Raw genomic sequence first — 20,546 nt, forward strand, 5'->3', positions numbered from 1 at the left:
TTTACTGTGTATATGAGGAATATTCTAATAGAATAATTTTATAGGTTGTATGCTTATGTATAATAATTCTATTTGAATAATCTTATATGTTTTAGAATATTAGAATATTACATATATTATATTTTTATGAACACTGAAATATTAGAATATTTTACTAGAGAAAAGTGGTCTAATGGTCTTAAGGTCTCAAAAAATTGACATTTAGAACATTCTATTAGAATAGTGTTAAATTTTGTTGGTTTTTATAGATTTATATGCAAATGACCTTTTTACAAAAAAATGAATTTATATTTATATGTAATGTTAATAAGACTTATTTACTATGTATATGTAGAATATTCTGATAGAATAATTTTACAGGTTGTACGTTCATATATAATAATTCTTTTGGAATAATGTTATATGTTTTAGAACATTAGAATATTACATATATTATATTTTTATGAACACTAAAATATTAGAATATTTCACTAGAGAAATGTGGTCTCATGGTCTCATGGTCTCATGGCCTCACAATATTAAGGCCATCTCATTTGAATCTAACGCATGATGTATGATGTTGATAATTTAATTGAATAATTTTATAGGTTTCTTGTTAAATAATTTCATTTACTATATAAAAATAATATGTATATGTAGAATATTTAAATAGAATAATGTTATGTGTTATTTGTTTTCATAAATGTATATGTAGAATATTCTAATAGAATTATGTTATATGTTTTTAAATAAATAAGTTGATTTATTACATGAAAATAATGTGTAGTATATGTAGAACATTCTATTATAATAATGTTATATGTTGTTACTTTTCAGAGGTTTATACAGAATGAGCTTTTTAAAATATAACACTAGTTGATTATATCAATACCAAATATCAATGTAGAATATAACACATAACAATAATCAAATCTAGAATACTAGTCATAGTAAGAAAACACATTCAATTACATCATCATTTATAAACGTGTATTAGGATATTACACTTATAAATTATTAAAAATAGAATTGTACACTTCAATAAGATATCAGTATCATGAATATAGAACATATAATAATAGACTATATCATTAAATATGTGCACTATATCATGTATCATATTCTAAACGAAATATGGAACTAATTGAGTAGTTCAACGAACAAAAATCAAAGTAGACTATAACATTATATATATATATATATATATATATATATATATATATATATATATATATATATATATATATATATATATATATATATATATATATATATGTACATGTAGAATATCCAGAATCCAAACTATATAATCATTAGTTGAAACGAGTTCATTGCTTGAGTGTGATTCTTCAGTACCATCATTAATTTGACCTACAAAAAAGTATTCCATTAATATTAATTATTGTATAAATATTTACAAAATTGTATTCTAAACTTAATTTTCGGAATACAGAAGGACGTATGAGTAATGTTTTTCAATTATTCTAATCAGAATAATATACTATTTACTATGTAATGCAATAAAAAAATATGATGAGATGCGACCAAGTATCACTTCTGCATCATGCTAAACTAGTCCAAATTCATCTTTTACTTCACATGCTACTGACAAGGAGGATAGTAACTAACCTAAACCTTTTACTCATATAATAAAAATAATAAAAACAATGAGGAAACATCTTTAAGTTTCAAGCATCAACATAGTCTGAGATTTCCCTATAATGATTACACCAATCTTTCATATATGCACCATCTAGTGTATTTGTCTAAATATGATGGAAAAAGAACAACATTTATATCAACAAGAATGTGATTTAATCATTTAGAGGCAAACCAATGATAAAACATGTTCCAAGCTCCAAACATCAACATGGCCAAATATTTCCCAACGATGCAAGCACCAATCTTTCAAAATCTTTCAAACATGCATAAATATACATCATGATACATAAAATAAAACATAAAACATACTATTATTCTAATCATAATAATATATAATTCTATCAAGATTTAAACAAAATTATGCTAAAATCAATCTCCAACATTTTGTGTTTGAAAACAAAATCATATTTAAACAAAACTGTAGTGAAGCTAATATGAGAAGCAAACATTATATCATTTTTCACCAATTGTGACTCATATTTTGTAAGTATACACATATTCTTAAAGAGGACTTAAGTCGTAAGAAGGAGGGAGTGATACATCAGACTCATTATTCATTCAGGACTTTCATCAAACAGGTAGAGTGCATTTTTAGTTTAAGAGAATTTGCTTAAGAATAATAATTTTTTGTACATACCTCATTAATTTATAGAAAGAATGCATATTAGCTCAAAGATTCGTTGTTGTTGCCAGCTTTTCTTTACGTAATATGTGCTCGAATGCGCAGGAAAAAAATACATCTTGAAACAAATTATTAATAGTTGAAATCAAAGCCTCTAATTGAGAATACATCTAAGATGATGATGAATTGCTGAAATCACAGATTTGATTGTAACAAAATCAAAGCTTGAAAACTATTGGAAATCGATATCAATTGATGATCGATATGCTGATGGTGATGATCTGCTGAGAATCATTGAATAGACTCACAATCAAAACTTGAAGTTCTAGAATATCATACTTTTAGTTGCGATTTCATCAAGTGAAAGAGATAACTTTCTATGGAGGATTTGATCGATTTGGTTGCGATTGAGAAAATCATCAGATGAATGGGACGACATCTTGTTACATTAAATGATGAATAGGAGATAAAACATGATTAGTTATTATGATTAAACATTGACTAAACTGCCCCTAAAAACTTAATTACGCACCTTAATCTGGGATATTTTTTAGGCACAAGATCAGTTTTGATCAAAGGTTAAGATTTGATTCTCATGTCTCACAAAATATAGGTGGTCTCAAATGAAATTCTACATATATATATATATATATATATATATATATATATATATATATATATATATATATATATATATATATATATATATTATTTAAACATTATAAACATAATCTTTAAATTAGATTATAACTAAATTCGCTATAATACTCATGGTTCAAAAAAACGCGCCATGACGCGCCTCAAGGCGTGCCATGGCGTGAGGCGTGGTGTAGCCGTTACGAAAACATCCAATGCGGGTTTGTTAAGCGTGGCGCCCAAATAACGTGTCAAGGCGCCTTATCGCAATATGGCGCGAGTTTTTTTCAAGGCACGGATTTTTTTTGATTTTTTTATCAGGACTAAAATAATTGAGTTTTTGTTAACTTATTATATTAAATAGTAATATAACACTTCTAAAAACTTGATATACTTGATAAAAATCAATAATTATATGATTTATCTCTTGTAATATATAGAAAATAGTCATGCCTTGAAAAACGCCATGACTCGCCAAGGCTTGTCATAGCTTAACTTTTACCTTACCACCAAGTCACGCTTTACGTTATTTAGAACCTTGATAATATTCATTTACAATCATTTTTTAATGAAGCATGATATTTAGCTCCGTCTACTGTTCTTTGATCCAATTACTCTTTATATATTTACTGTATTCCATGCAAAATTGTTGTAATTTATCAAAACACTTGGAGCTTGGAAAAAGAGTAACTGTAGCCATAAGCGTCGATGGCTAACTAGATTATGTTTATAATTAACAATTCCTTTCTTGCATGTTTGAACCGTGTAACAAATACATTTTATATAATTAGACCATCTAATTAGGGATGAGAATTTGGTCTAGAAGTCCGAACCGAACCGAATTAGGCCCGAATAAGCACTGTATTATGTTTATTTGGTTATCGGGTTACCCAGGTTAGAGCTTATTTGGTTCTAAATACTCAACCTGAATAAGCATTCCTCGTCCCCTTTCTCTTATCGACAAAAATCAAAATCATGATTCATACTTCTGTCATCGTCGTTCATAACAAAAAAAAAAAAAAAAAAAAAAAAAAAAAAAAAACGTATGCTCATTCTCTTCATTTCAAAATCGACCAATTTTCTTAACTTTTTCCAAACTCGAAATTAATTTTGTCGAGCCTTCCGCTTGTTTCAGATTTTCAAAAATCGACCATTCCCTTTGTATCTAAGAATTCACGAATTCCTACTTTGTCTAGTTATGGAAAATTAGGCTCCAACTCAAGAAACTCAAGTAAGAAATTAATTCTCATTATGTTAATTTACTATGTAAATACTATTATTTCAATGTGTTATTGTGTTAAGTTTTTGAATATTGTACGTTGATGTATAAAATTACATTGTTATTCTATTATTCGGGTTATAGAATCATAATACGGCTTTTTCGGTTATATTAGGTCCTTAATCATCCTGTACAAGTTATTCGGATTATTCAAGTAATAACCGAATCGAACCGATTAATACCCGAACCGAACCGACCCGTATTAGTTAATCGGTTCGGTTTTCGGTTCATACAACTACCCTTATTCGATTTTCGGGTTATTCGGATTTAGGTCGGTTTGGTCCGGTTCTAACTCGAATAACATCCCTATATCTAATGTATTAGATGACATATGGAGATCACACATTTTGGGCATCACATTGTAGATCTAAAATGGATATCCCATGTCACAAAATGATGTAGGATTCATATGCAAAATGAAACATTCTTTATCTACAAGGATGTTGCATGATTACATAGATGATAAAAAGAAAAAAGTAAAGGTAGTAGATCGATTATGTCGTGAATAATGAGATCAGTTATAGGAAAAATTGCAAATGGATATTTAGTACCAAAAAATTTAAGAGTCATCTTTATAAGAAAAATATTATTGGGACTTGAATAAAGAGATTGATTATGAGAATGATTGAAAATTGGTATTTTAGTAATTTATTTACAATCTAATTTATAATGTTTTTAATTTTTAATTATTAAGTATCATTCAATTAAATGTTTAGGTATATATATGTGAGTTTATAGTTTTATAAGGATATACGTGTAATTTAAAATTTTATATAGATATAGACATAATTATAAAAATTTACAAACATATAAAAAAATTCTCCCGGATATAAAATGCATTCATACTCGACGACTTCATTGTATCATGCTTTTTTTATAACTTGAAGTTCCATTGTATTTATCTCATTTATATTTCCATTTCTAAACCAATAATTTTCCTTTATTTTTGAAATTGTGATTTTGTTAACGGGATTATATCCAAGCTTCTCAAAATCAATTTTCATGCATACAATAGAAACTAACTTGGAAACCTAATTCTGATTCACCGATCTTTATATACGTTTGAATCATGAAACAGAAGAAGCGAGCTAAAACTATTTTAATACCTAATAGATATTAAACCGAGAAAAGGGTGATGTGGGTGAGCACCTTTCTAATTTAATACCTAATAGATATTAAAAAATTATTTGAAAAATATACAAGATAAATCAGAAAAGTATAAATAGTCTTTTTCAAGTATAACAATATTCTAATATGTAACCAAACTATGACCAAACTTTCAACTTTAATACTTTGTTGTACTTTGAAAAAAGCAAACAACATTGACATTTTTGCATTTTTAACTTATAAATTTGAAGATTTAGTTTATTGATATTTTAAAATATTCATTTTTTTTTTGGTGGGGGGGTGGGGGGGGGGGGGGGGGGGGGGGGTTAACCCTACACTGTTAGTGTCAAGTCGAGATAAAATCCACTATTCTAAACCAAATATGCAAAATACATCTTATTAAATTAATCCTTTAAAGAATAACATGCAAATGAAATTTATGGTTCTGTCAAATAACTTTGTATGTTTGTAAAAAACACAAGCATTTTAGCAATAGTTGTAAATAAAACATAAACAAATTACCATAATTGTATACAAAACTATAACCAAATAAGATGAAACCAATAAAAACTTGTTACCACACAATTCAAAAAAACTTCAAAAACTATCATAGAAATGGAAAAGAGCCAAAAGATTTCAAAATGGGAAGAGGACGAGAAATATGAGGTGGGATGAATGGGGCCAAAACAACCAAATGTTTATTTTGATTTTTTGCTTTTACTTATTTCAACGTTTTATAATTAGGTTCAATTATAACATCAAACATGCTTGTCGTATTATATAAACTTTAAGTTAATAACCTAAAAACAAAGACAACAACCAAGATTACTTAATTATAAGCGTGCTTGCTTTTTAAACCCTAACATATATTGTTGCGATGATTACGGAAAAACACCAATAATCTCGCAAATATTAAAATTAGCCTAATTTTTTTCTTTTTATTTGGTGGTTTTTTGTTGAAAACCCATTTATTTTAAAATTGAACTTAATGATTAACTATTTATTAGAATTTCTTTTAGTCCTAAACTATACATTTGAATGACTTGAGTTCTTAATTTATGGCTAAATGATACTCTTAAAGTTATGCTACAAACCTTTTGTTAGAAATAGAAAAACCAAAAACAAAATTTAAAACCCTATTGTTTCCATTCCTAAAAATCTATTTGTTTTTTCTTTTAAAACAGATCTTCTAAAACATGTAATTGAATATTATAACACAGAATTGTATAAAAGCTAGAAATTCATTAGAATTATGAATTTTATAAGAAATACCTTGAACGTCAAAGGAAGGGAAATGAAGATCACATCCTCCCCACTGACTTGCTTGATCCATTATCCATAAAGCTTATAGCTCAACAACCTGGCAGATCAATAGATAGAATGCACATAAAGGCATAAAGTGCAAAGAGTGATAAATCTTTTAAGACATGTTACTTTACTTTCGATTTATAGTGACTACCATGTTCATCAAATTAGGAAATACATAATTTAAGTTTTTTCCTTTTGTTATCTCCAATTTTCATTGGATACTTAAAAATGGCAACATGTGATTTGATCTTGGGAAGAGGAGATGAGAGGTGAAAACATAAACATTTGATTAAATCTATTAATTATAGCTAATTATGCTACTACATCTCAATCGGATGCATTAAACTTGAAAATACAGGAACAATTATAGCGACATGATTAAAAACTGCTTAGATAACAGTTCATGTACATACATTATCGAGAATACCTCGATCGATTGATCGAATGCATAGCCATCAGTCGAAAGTGTGCTTCAAGAATTTACGGATGCCTTTCATGAAACCAGCTTCAGCTTCATGCTCTCTCTGACTCTTTTTCTCCTTGTGTTGACGCACCAAACTCTTCAATTTCTCTCGACTGAACATATGTTTAGGTGAAACGCCATTGTTGTAACGATGGAGGTTGTGGTGGTATCGGTGGCGTTGGCGACGATGTCCGTAATCATGTTTGGAGTTCATTCGCTTCAATGGAGCTTTCCGGTGGAAATTCTCTGCATCAACCTTACTGGATTCACTTTCACCAAACAAAACCGCTTTATTTCCGCGCGAGATCTCCGATCGAGGAAACGGATGTACAGAATGCCGGTTAGGACGCCGGTGATGAGCAGAATGGAGCGGAATTCGAGATTGATCGAAGAAATGTCGGTTAATCGCATGAAATCTAGCGAAATCCGAACGCGGCGTTAAATCAACTTTAAACATCCTCGCCTTATTCGCATCCGGAATATGACCTGTTTCATCGGAGTTTGATTTCGGCGTCTCGCTTGGGAGAATAATATTTGAATCTTCGGTTGTGGCACTGGCAGGTCGCGGCAGAGCCTTCATAGTCTTCGATTCGTCATTACTACTACACTGTAAAGCAGGCAGATTCGTCGCCGGTGGATTTAAGGAGATACGTGCGGCGGAGACGGCGAATAATACGAATGTGATAATGGTGAAGGAGGCGAAGCTTTTCTCCATGATTCTCGAGTTGTGATACGGAATTGGGAATTGGTGTGTTTAAAAGAGGGGAGGTGTGGCTATAACGGGCAGCGAGCAATTCGGAGCACCCTCCACGTGATGGAATTCTTGTGTGAATGGAATCTGAGTGCCGTTGGAACATTTGGTTGATAAAAAGTGAAGAAGAAATATAAAAATGCCACATATTCAAAATTGTATGGATGATAATATAGATTACACATAACTAGGTGTAAGACCCCTATATTATATGGGTTTCTTTAAAAAAAATATATAAAATTTTAACAATTTGAAATTTTTAAATTTATAAGAAAAATTAGAAATTTTTTGAATTATTAAAATTAATGAGGCTTTAATGTATTGAATATATTACATATATATAAACTCTTTCTAATAAATACTTTACATATATATTACCTTACATATTAAATATGGAATTTTTAATTAATTTAATAAAATGAAAAATACAATAAAATGACAAGTGGAAAATAGAAAATTTTAAAAATTCTAGAAAATGTCATATGTCTAAATAAAGGAGAAAATGACATGTGGCAAAAAAAATATTCATTTATTATAGTAGATAGAAGTAGATAGATTTAAAAATATAATATCATAGCTAATCTATTAAGCTTTTTTTTAACAACATAATATACCAAGAGGGGTGTTTGACTTAGCTTCTTAAAGACCAAAAATTCTTTTTCCAAAAATTACAAAAAATCAGGATTTCCTGACTTTTATAAAAAGTTGATTTTCCTTGTATAAAAACTCCAAAATTAGCTTTTTAAACTAGTTTACCAAACATTATTTTCTTTTTTTTCTTTTCCAAAAAGGACTTTTGGCTGTGAAAAACTAAGTGCTCGTTTGTTTTTTGTCAAAAAGACTTTTTAGGGGATTACATCTGCCGGCGGGTAGATATTTAATAAAAAGATTGTTTGATTTTTGGAAGACAAAAGAAGTTAAAAAGACTTTTTCATCTCTTTTCCAGAAAGACCTAACAGCGCCTCTTCTAATTGTTGAATACATTTATCTTTTTCTCATCGTCTCCATACGATTTTCCCCTTTCACTTGAAATTACACCCTCCCACCGGCGATCTCTACGCACCATCCATACCTCCGGCCAATGCCCTCCGCCTACGACGCTCCTCGCTCGTCCTTCGTTGCTCCAAGTCGTCATCACCGCCGCCGACTCATCAGGTTCGTTCTGTCCCTTTTCATTCTCCTCTCTCGTTTATCTTATCTCCCTTTCAGCTTGTAGTTTTAGTTTAGACTCCATTAATGGTGAAATCCCATCTATGATTTTGTCAATTAAAAACCATCTGTGTTGTTAATTTCTCAGATACCATCTATTTATCTCTTTGATTTTGTTCCGTTTGGTAGTAGAATTAAACTATTCCTGTTCATCTAAGCTTTATCTGTTCCTCTCTTGTGATTTTGTTTAGTTTAAGATGTAACTCAGCTCTTCATTTTTCCTGTGTTTGGTTCTGTTTTCTGACAGTGGGTGTCGATTTGTAACATTATTCTTGGGAATTTTGTACATGCTTGAGTTTAATCTGTTTAGTCACTCTTCATTCTCGTTTCTCTTTTCTTATCTCCCTCTCAACTTGTATTATTACTTTAAACTCCATTATTGGTGAAACCCATCAACCATTTTGTCAAATAACTTCCTGTTGTTAATTTCTCAAATAACTTCTTGTTAATCTGTTTGATTTTGTTTTTTTTCTACCTGATCTAATTGATTATGCTTTGCTTAAGATGTAAATTTCATGTTGTTTACTTCTCTTATACCAGAAAATTATTAGTTGTTTCTTGTTTGAATAAGTAATTTTCATGTTTCTTGTTTGAAATCCTTTTGGCACTAAATCTGGCCATTAGGGGTAGTGTTGTCCAAAAATATGTAATGTATGTTTTGTAATTCAGTTGATGATTTATGTTTGATTCTTTTTTGATGTTGATAAAACTGGTTATACCATCATAAATGGTTTTTACTTTCATTGAATAATTTGTTATATATTTTTTTTGGATTCATTGTTTATAGCAACACTTCCTAGAGGATATAAACAATAATTGAAAAAGTAATTTGCAAGAACTCAAAAGGGTAGCTTTATGTTTTTTGAAAAGTTAATGTGATCGGGAGAAAACTTGCATTTTTTTGAAATTGAAGGAAAAACTCACAAACTTTAGAGTTTCTCTTTAAACTGTTTAGTTTAAAACTACATGCTTCTAGTTTCAAACTCTTTAGTATACTGCTTTTATTCACTTGAATCAAATGTTTCTATTTTATGTTGTTTGTCTAACATGTTGTAATCTATAGATATGAATCGTTAAGTTTTTAGTTTTTTAAGTCGATTCTTTCATGGACTTAATTTATAAAGTTATTATATATATATAGCTTCTCTAAATGGGAGACAAACTACAATGGTCGAACGAGCAAGTAAAATGTTTATTAGATACGTGTATCAATGAGGTCAACAGAATTGGTAGAAAAGGAGGTAGCATGCACAAGGAGTCTTGGGTTACGTTAGGGAAAGCTCTAAAAGAAAAGTTTGACATGGATACTTCACAAAAACAATTGAAAAATGCTTTTGATAATCTAAAAGCTAAATACGTAGGGTGGAAATATTTGAGAAACAAGTCAGGGAATTTATACAATGCTCAAACAAATTCATTTGCCTTAGTGATCACAGAATAGGAAGAATTCAAGAAGGTGTGTCTATATAATTTAATTTTTTTAGTTTATGTCCAATTTTAATAACGATGTCAAAATACTTATAATTACTATTAATATTGGTTTAGGGTCATCCAAAGGCAGGATCATTGAGGACACACCCATTGCCTTATCCCAACCTTTGTGCATCTTTGTTTGATGGAAGTAGTGCCAGCGGTAGCATCAAATGGACCTCTACTCAAACTACACCCGCAGATACATCATCTTCTTCTCATCGTGTGCAAAGACTTCTAATTGATGATAACCCTTTTAATGGCCTAGAAGATGATGATGATGATGACGCTTCCAATGACACTAGTGCTCGAGCTCCTAGTGATAAAGCTCATGGTGGTTCTACTGAGAGGCCTGATAAAAGGAGTAAAACCACTAATGCTTCTACTGAGAGGCCCGATAAAAGGGCTAAAACTAGTGATGCTTCTACTGATAGGACCGATAGGACCGATATGGATAAAGCCTCTAAAACCTCTGTTAGTCTTGATGATTTGAGTCTTGATATGCAAAAAGCTCTGCAACATATGGTGAATAGCAAGGAAGGACCAACAGTAGAAGAATGTTATGAAAGGTTGAAGCTAGTTGAATTAGACCCTATAGATCCTATATTTTTGGCAGCCTTTCACCTTTTTGGAATGTCCATGAATATGAGAGAGGCATGGATGACATTGCCACCGATACATGGGGTCTTAAAAGGGTGGATAAAGATGACTGGCACCACATTAGGGATGTTTAAGTAATCTTTATGCTTATGTTTTTTCTTTCATTTTGAACAATTATGTGTTTCTTGAACTTATGTTTTTTCTTTCATTTTGAACAATTATGTGTTTCTTGAACTTATGTTTGACATTATGTTTTTTTGCTATCATTTGAATGATTGTGTACTTATTTGACACAAATATTGCTAGTATTGGGATTATATACTTATTTGAAACAAAATGTATGCTTTGAATATGATACAAATGTTTATGTTTTTTGATTTAGCATATTAGGGTTTAACAAGTGTTGATGGTTTAACAGGTTCACAATGGGTTACGATAAAAAGTTGCGCCTCCTAATTGTTATGTATTTGTATCTTCGCTTTTTTTGGAGAAGAGGTTTGAAAAGAATGCGAGATAATACCTCAAAAACTTCTAGGCATCAATTCACATTAGAGTTATTACAAGGAACTAATAATCAATGCATTGAACTCTTACGTATGTCACGTGATTCTTATGTTCGGCTTTGCACACATTTTAGAGTAAAAAGTTGGTTAAAGGATAGTAAACATATATTGGTTGAAGAGAAAATGGCGATGTTTTTGATGATGATTGGTCACAATCAACGTTATGTAATCATCAAACGTTGATTTCAACACTCAAAACAAACGATTCATAAGTATTTTTATGAAGTATTGGATACAATGATGGTGTTTGCAAAAGATATAATAGTACCAACTTCCTTTAATCCAAATCCAAACATCCCGGTACATAATAGGAGGTTACGAAGGATTTTCAGAGGAGCGGTTGGTGCGCTTGATGGAACTTTGGTACATGCTATTGTCCCTCTCGACAAACAACATTTGTATAGAGGAAGGGGAAAAGGCGACTGCTATCAAAATGTATTGACAATATGCGACTTCAATATTATTTTTACATTTGTCGTGGCTGGATGGGAAGGGATAGCACATGATTCAAGAATATTATATGAAGCTTTAACAGATCGAGATGCACCATTTCCATTTCCACCACCAGGTTTGTTTACATTTTCAATTTAATATTTCTACTTTTTTTTTTAAATTAATTATTTCCTTATATTTACAGATAAGTATTACCTTTGTGATGCTACGTATACACACACTCGAGGATTTATGGCTCCTTATCGTAATGTGCGGTATTGGCTTGGAGATTTTCATCGAAGACGTGCATTAACCAACAAAGAAAAATTGAATCACTCACATGCAAAACTTCGAAATGTCGTTGAACGTGCTTTTGGTCTCTTGAAAGCACGTTTCCCTATATTAAAGAGAATGGCTCCATTTCCATTGGTTACACAAAGAAACATCGTCATTGCATGTTTTGCGCTTCATAATTATATAATAAAAGAGGGATTAAGTGATGAGTATTTTTCTCAATATAATCAAGTCGATATATCACTTCAAAGTAACAATGTACAAGATGATGAGGAGGAGGAGGATGATGACGTGGATGAGGTACAACCACACGGAAGTGCAAGAGACCGGGAATATATGGTTCATTTACGAGATCAAATTGTTGACCAGTTAATGCGTGTAGAATGAATGATTTCATAAAAATATGTTAGTTTTGTGAATTTAGTTTTAATATTGTAAGACAATCATCAAAACAATCCTTTATGTTTTTAAAAATATCAACTTTAATAAGTAAGCGGCCTTCCGGTTTGAGTCGAAATATATATATAGTTTATCTAATGTTTCAAAAAATATTATATGTTTGCAACTGTATGAAATTTTTATTGGCAAAGTTTGAGTCAAATATTGGCAAAGTTTAAGTCAAATATAAATTTTAATATATTAGTAATGTATGAGATGCTGAGTTTTTAACATTTGAGTTTTGGTTGTTTCAACATTAATTTCAAATATTGGTTTTGTTTTTGAACAATGAAAATTAATGCAAATCGGGTGGCAACATGTAAGTATACAATTCTTATTAAGAAAAAATCTAATGTGTATTTTTACGTTGCTTTTTTATATTATCTAATATTTTCTTACAAAATACTATAAATGTATTAAATTGTTCGTAAATATTATTAAATGGATAGGTTTTTCAATTTATTAAAAACCAACGTGAATTATTCGTATTTTAATATGAGAAAAAAAATATGGTTAATTAATCTCTTTTTTTACAAGATCTCTTAAGTTTTAGTTCATTCTAATTAAAAAACAAACAATCTTTTTGCATTAAGACTTTTTGTATGAATACATAAAAAAAGACTTTTAGTCCACGTCTTCTTCCGTAGACATGGAAAAAGATAAAAGACATTTGACCACTTCCAAAACAAACACCACCTAAGCCAAAGTCTCCCTAAACTACTTTAAAATTATTCCAACATCGCCTAGGCTAGAAGTCTTTTGATAATAATGTTATTGAACTTTGATCTGAACAAATTTCTTGGTGGTGAAACTTGATGTTTAATGAAGTCTGTCAGCAGTCATTTGAATTTGATTGTGAAGATTGGTGATGAATTGATTATTGCATATTTAAACATTAATGGTGAAAATTGACAAATTTGGTGATGATCGATAAGCATTTTAAGAAAGAAACTGTGTTATTTTTCATAGAACGAAGGTTGCTAATGGATTGAGTAATAATCAAAGAATTGATTTTGACGAAGTCTTGCTTTGGTGATTTCAATATTTAGCGAAACAGATTAATTGATGATATTGAATTGGAAATTGAGGAAGGGGCTGTGAAGCGAAGGTATAAAATGAAGAACCAGATGATTAATGAAAGTGTACTTGAATTGTAAATTCAGATTGAAAATGGTCGAAATGCACGAAGTTGTGACGTTTTTTGAATAAATTCACTGATTTGACAAATAAGCTTGTAATAGTTTGTTAATTTTTTTAAACAGGTTTAGATTATATAAATAGATATATTTATATAATCAAGAAGATAAAGTGGAAAGTTTGGTAAAATAGAGGAAAGGGTAAAATTGTTTATTTATAAAAAATTGTTTTGGATGCTAAAAATTTATTGGGTACAAATCACCTCTCATTTGTAAAGGTTTGGTTTTGGCAACGTCTTTTGGTCGATGGAATAAAAAAGGTAACTGAGATCAGTGTCAAGAAGAAGGAACCAGAATGAGAAACAATTAAAGGAAAAAAAAAAGGAAAGTGGCGATGGAAAACATGTGTCTCAAAAACGATGGGTGAGAGAAACATGTTGATATAGATGTGATGACTCATATAAACCAAAGTCGAGGTTGGACTTTTGATGGAAGGAAATTCGTGATCTTGAGACCGGCCGGGTATGGCTGACGGAATCATCCTCATCGTTGTCATGAATGAAGTCAAAAGCCACCAGTGAAGGGCAACATCTGTCTGTTAGAAGCAATCGGAGATTTCTGGAAAACTATCACCATCGATGTGTTCAATCGATCGCTCGTTAATCCGAGAAGCAGAGCTTTTGTGTTTGGATAGAGGGCTTCACCATAAAAGACGGTGGGGAATGAAGCCGAAAGCCACCAGTGAAGATCGATGTCTGTTTGTGAGAAGCAATTGGAGGTTTCTAGAAAGTGACTACCATCGATGTGTTCAATCGATCGCTCGTTAATTCAAGGAGCAAAACTTTTGTGTTCGGATGGAGAGCTTCACCGTAAAAGACGGTATGGCGATTTGGTGGAGCGATGGTCGTGGTGGATTTGATTAATGCCGATGATGTAGAAAAGAACACAAAAAACGCAGAGAAAATGAAATATTCGTTGATAGAAAATTTAGTCTCATCTGAAATAGATAGATGATAGATAGGCGGTAGAGCGGTGGGAAGCATGTGGAATAATCAGGAAAATGATTATAGAAGGAAGGGGAAGAGATGAGCGTTGGGAAAAAAACCCACCGACTGGAAAAGAAAAAAAAATTGATGTTGGTTCAATCACAATGAAATATTGTTCACTAAGAGAGTTCTAAATTAATCTATATATACAATAATAATATTTAGACGGATAATATAGATCGGTAACAAAAACAATCAATACATTTATAAAGTTATAAAATATCAACACTTTGTCATGTATTTTATTTGACAATGAATGTAGCGATTATAATAGGACTTTAACAATTATAATAGAACTTTAAGCTAGTAACCGTAATTTGGGAAAAATTAACAAGAACCTAAATATATTATCATGTTGATACCATATTTTCGATATTGTTCAAACTTTCTAAGTAGGTATGTCAAAAAGTCCCGTGGGGTCTTATCCCATATGGGGGCATTTGCTGAAAAAAAATCGGGGACGGGGGGCGGGGGCAATGTTAACCCCCGTTTTAATTTTGGGAGCGGGGGCGGGGGCAGGGGTTAGTAGTCCCGTCCCGAAACCCCCGTGGGGTCTCATTAATAAATTATATAAATTGACATATATTAATTATATCAGTATAATAAACAATAAAATGATTTTTACGTACAAAAATTCAACAAAAAACATGTTTTTAAGTTGTTTGTAACATGTAAAATTATGTTATAAATATATATTTGTTATCTAAAAAATAGTTTATTTTAGCCCAAACAAGAACTTATTTTAGCCCAAATAAGTTAGCCCAAAATTAATCGGGGGCGGGGGAAACGGGGAGGGGGCGGGGGTCAGAAGGGGAATTCGGGAGCGGGACGGGGTGGAAAGGATGGAGATTTCGGGGGCGGGGGCGGGGGATGCAATTCCCGTCCCATTTACCTCAGTTGACATCCCTATTTCTAAGTGAAATAATTGTTTGATCTTCGATGTATAAATAACTAATGTAAATACTTTTTGTGAAGATTGAAAAATAGTGAAAAACGTATCACTAGAATTCTCACAAATTGTGTTTTTTCTTAGGATTTCATATCTTTGAAAAATATAGGATTAATGTTCATTTCAAAAGCAATTTACTTTGTAGTTTGTAAAACATTTAAAAAAAAAAACAGGTTGTCTATACCCTTTAGAAGAAAAGAAATGTTGTTGTAACACAATAAATTTGTGTTATTTATCTGATTTGATCACTAATTTTTTTTTTATTTTTTCTGCGCAATAGATCATTAAACTTAATTATAACGTGTCAATTAAACCATTTTGCCTTGAATTGATGTATCATTAATTATTGGTTTTTCTTTATTTTTTGGGAGCCATGTGGATTAATCCACGTCAGTTTGTCTTTAGTTTTTGTGAATCGACTTCCATTATTAAGCTTCCTCTAACCCACCTCCCATCACCATCACCATCCACCATCTTCCACCACCAACAACAAAATATGGAGACCCATATATTTTACAAACTTATAAAAAAAACCATTAATCACACTATCTTCAAAGAACAAATGAGCAAAGAAACCCAAAAAATGATTATATAATCAAAAGAAACGTAGAAAGAAACAAAGAAACACATAAAAATTGATTCTATAACCAAAAGAAAATGAATCCATAAAGAATCATAAAGGAGTAAACCTAACCTATAAATCAAATAAGATAATATCTAAGTTATAAATCAAAGTATTTCAGATGATAAATTTAGGGAGCTTGTAGAAAATGTACCTCAAAGTTGTAGAATAACCATTGTATACGATTCATTCCACAGTGGTGGACTCATCAATCATTGTAACGAACAAATTAGTGAGCGCTTCAAAGACAAATCTGAAGTTCAAACCCAAATTTAAGCTTATTTCCTATAATTTCTTGAATCTCTTTCTTTATCTTTTATCTTTTCTAGTTTAGGGTTCATGGGTTCGAGTTTTGAAGATGAAACCAGTAACAAGAATCATGACATTATCATCGAAACTTCATCTTTATCAAGGAAAAAAAAGGCATCTGCATCTGATGCCTTTTAATAAACTACCAACCTCGACATAGACCTCTGCTGAAACTGACATCGCCCTCCCATGAAGTCGACGCCCTTACATTATCAATTCAATGCAACTGTAACACCCGTTTTCCCGAATGGGACGGCTAAAGACTGAAATGGGTCAAAGTTATGGTTTTTAGAGAAAACCACAAGCCACAGTGTGGCATAGAAATTTAATGGAAATGCATCTGGCTCGTTTTCCACGACATGGCAAGGTAATGGCCACGACGTGGCAACTGTTGCATCCCAAGCCTATTGTAACACCCCGGTTTTTAGGTATTTTTCAATTCATCCCTTGGGTTTTAATTATGACATTTTAGTCCCTAAGTCCATGAGAATGAGCCTTGAAGCCCTAGTGGCAAGATGGTAATTTTGGGGTAGGAGGAGTACGCTAAGCGCACATATGGGTACACTAAGCGTACTAGGGCGCGACCTAGTACGCTGGGTGTACTCATGTCTGAGAGAAACCTTAAGTTTTAGGCTTTGGGGGGTATTCAAGCATCTTTATAGCTCATTTACTCCCACATTTTCAGTCTCCAAAGCCTTTGAGTTGCTTTTGGCAAACCCTAGTCCCTTAAGAGTGTATTTTGAGCTAAAAGTGTGTTCTTTGTGCGCTTAAGGAAGAAGAAGTTGCATCAAGGAGCTTAGAAGTTGAAGCAAGCTTGTGGATCTTGGATCATTTCCTTCTTGGGAAGCTCCAGAAGGTAAAAATTCTTCACCTTGATGTTTTGCTTCCTTGGATCTCATTTTGGTGACTTTATGTTGTTCTTCTAGTCTCAAAAGTCCCATTTGTATGCATGTTTGGTTATAGATGTTTTGGGTTGTCCTTTCCAACCCTAGGAAGGTTCCAAAGCCATAAAAATGAGGTCCCTTTAGCTAGTTTGGCTCCATGCATCTTGTATAAGGTCTAAATGGATTAAGACCATGCATTAAGGACTTTATGGACATGTAAGGTCATAAATCTGGAAACTTTATGACCCTAGTATGTCACTGGACCTTGGATCTAAAGTATGAGCGTAAGTGCTAAAGCCATTAAGCACTTAATGAAAAATTAGGGATCTGAGAGGGTACGCCCCGCGTACCTTGGTGTACCCCCTGCATACCCGATCAGCCACCCTGATGGTGGTTTCTGTGAAGCTTCGTGTATGCTGAGCGTACCTCTGGAGTATGCCCCCACGTACTCGCCTGGGTCAACCCATGTTGAGTTAACTAATTTGGGTTGACTTGGCTGGGTTGACTCAGTGGGCTTATGGACTTTGATCAATTGACCTTGAGATGACCAAGTTTGACTTTGAGGGTATTTTGGGTATTTTGGGATTTTGATGGAAATTGGTCACTTGGTGGATGTAGGCATTGAGTAGAGAGCTGAGACTCGGAATCGGGCCTTATCAGTTATGTGCCGCTTGTGAGATGAGTTATCCTCACTATACTTTCGGGTCAAAGGCACCAAGGTCGGCCCATTGGTTTGATAATCTGATATTGTTGATATGCTGAGTATGGAATAGATATACATGCTAGTCTTGATATGCTAGTCTGGTAGAATTTTAGGACTAATGTGATATTGTTTGTTTATTTTTAAATGATATTATTAGTTATATGTCGACATATTGTGTGGGTTGGGTTGAGGTTGTACTACTCCGTGTTGTAGCCAACAAACCCTGGAGCAAACCAGATATGAGTTGAGGGTTGGAGAGGGCATACCAGACTCATACTAAGGGCTCGTGAGCATTCCAAATACAAGCTAAGGGTCGGGAAGGGAATGCCAAACTCGTACTGAGGGCTTAGTGGTGTTTAGTCCGTGGACTGGTCAGGCTGGGGAGCAAGCCATACATAAGTTGTGAGCTAAGGGCAAGCTAGACTTATGTTGTGGGCTCAGGAGTAATCCAGTCTGTTAGTTGTGGACCTATTTCATGTTGTTATTGTATATGTGTTATTTGTTTGTATATTGGTAATTTGGGGGAACTCACTAAGCTTTGAGCTTACAGTTTTGGATTATGTTTCAGATACCTCAGAGGATCGCAGGAAGGCAAAGGTATGATCGTGCACCTCCTCGAGTTTTGATTTTATGATTTTGGGAAAACTCTGATATTCATCTTGTTTTGAAAAATATTTGTAAACAATGATGATTTAGGAGTTGTTTTAAAAGTTTAAATTTTTCATGAATTTTATGGTGGTTACAAGTTTGTATCAGAGCCTTGGTTTGAGTGAACTGGAGGAACACTCATTTCAATCCAGTCTCAAACTAAGGAAAAAGATTTTTAAATGATTATTCAAATTGTTTTCAAAATAATCAAGGAGGATGCGATGGGTATGATCAGTCGGAGCCAGTAAGTAGACCCTAAAATACCATAATGTTATTTGATATTATGATAAGTTAGAACAGCATGCTAGTGATAGTGTAACACCCAAAAATCAGAAAGACCAAGAAAGGAAAGAAAACCCTAAGTCAGGGGGGGTCAACTCATCGAGTCCAAAGAGGAACTCGACGAGTCCGAGCGGGATCCGGGTTGAGGAGTAAGTGACCGACTCGGCGAGTCGAAGTATGGACTCGACGAGTCCGATCTGAAGAGGGAAACCCTAAATCCAGGACTTTGCGCACTATTTAAGCACCTCATTCTTTTTCTTAGGGTTCCTTTACAACTCCTCTCATCTAGAACATCGAACCCTAGCCTCCATATCTATTTTTGAGCAAAGATCTAGCATTGGAGTTGTGATTTGAAGCTTGGAAGAGAAGGAAGTTCATAGTGGTGCAAGAGGAAGCCTTGGATCCAGAGTTGGTGGGGCTTTTCAAAGCATTTGAAGGTAAGAAGTCATTACCTTCACTCCTTTACTCATAGTTTCCTTTTGTCATGAGATTTGGGGCTTTTATGCCATGTTCTAGAGCCAATTGGAGTTAGAAGTCCAGATCTGAAGTTGCTACTTCAGATCTAAGTGTATCCTGGCCTAGAGAGTCATAAAGTATCAGTTTTGAGGGTGTAGGTGAAGCATGGTTGTCTTAAACCCGAGTATGGAGTGTTTTGGGCCTAGATCTCCTTAGCTACACGTAAAGTTTGCAACTTTACGTGAGGAATAGGCCTTGGAAGAGTGGATCTACAGTTTGGAGTCCCTGCATGACTCAAAAAGCTTCTGAATGTATGAAGGACTGAATAGACTCGGCGAGTCCTTCGAGTGGACTCGGCAAGTAGCATGAAGATTAGGAGGAACTCGACGAGTTGGATGAGAAACTCGGCGAGTTTGTTGAAGTTTGCCTTGGACTCGGCGAGTCTGTTCTTGGACTCGGCGAGTCAGGTCGCGAAACCCCGAACCCTTCGAGGTAAGACTCGAATCAGTGAGTCGGGTGGAGACTCAGTGAGTTGGACAGGACAGGACTCGGAAATCGGTGGACTTGGCGAGTCATGGGCTGACTCGGCGAGTCGAGTCGCGAATGGAAGGACTCTAAGCATATTAACTCAGCGAGTCAGTAGGCAGACTCGGCGAGTAGGGTTGACCTGGAAGGTTGACTTTGACCAGGACTTTGAC

General features: G+C 33.0%; 1 protein-coding gene across 2 annotated transcripts; it reads right to left on the bottom strand.

The window, feature by feature from the left end:
- Positions 1-1,245: 1,245 nt before the first annotated feature.
- On the bottom strand, positions 1,246-7,880 carry LOC145057004 (uncharacterized). 2 transcript variants are annotated; one of them, XR_013685950.1, is made up of 3 exons: positions 7,007-7,880; positions 6,558-6,645; positions 1,246-1,350 (listed from the first exon to the last, which is right to left on the bottom strand). XR_013685950.1 is itself a non-coding variant. In XM_079004753.1 (2 exons), exon 1 carries the CDS (start codon positions 7,769-7,771, stop codon positions 7,049-7,051), a length of 723 nt encoding a protein of 240 aa, XP_078860879.1. In that variant the 5' UTR covers positions 7,772-7,880; the 3' UTR covers positions 6,356-6,645; positions 7,007-7,048. The 2 variants fall into 2 exon arrangements, 1 of the variants encoding a protein (XP_078860879.1); XM_079004753.1 differs by lacking the exon at positions 1,246-1,350 and having other exon boundaries at positions 6,356-6,645.
- Between the last annotated feature and the right edge of the window lie 12,666 nt (positions 7,881-20,546).

This window comes from Lactuca serriola, chromosome 6 (genome assembly GCF_051521515.1).
Source record: "Lactuca serriola cultivar US96UC23 chromosome 6, Lser_US96UC23_V15, whole genome shotgun sequence".
Classification (NCBI taxonomy): domain Eukaryota; kingdom Viridiplantae; phylum Streptophyta; class Magnoliopsida; order Asterales; family Asteraceae; genus Lactuca; species Lactuca serriola.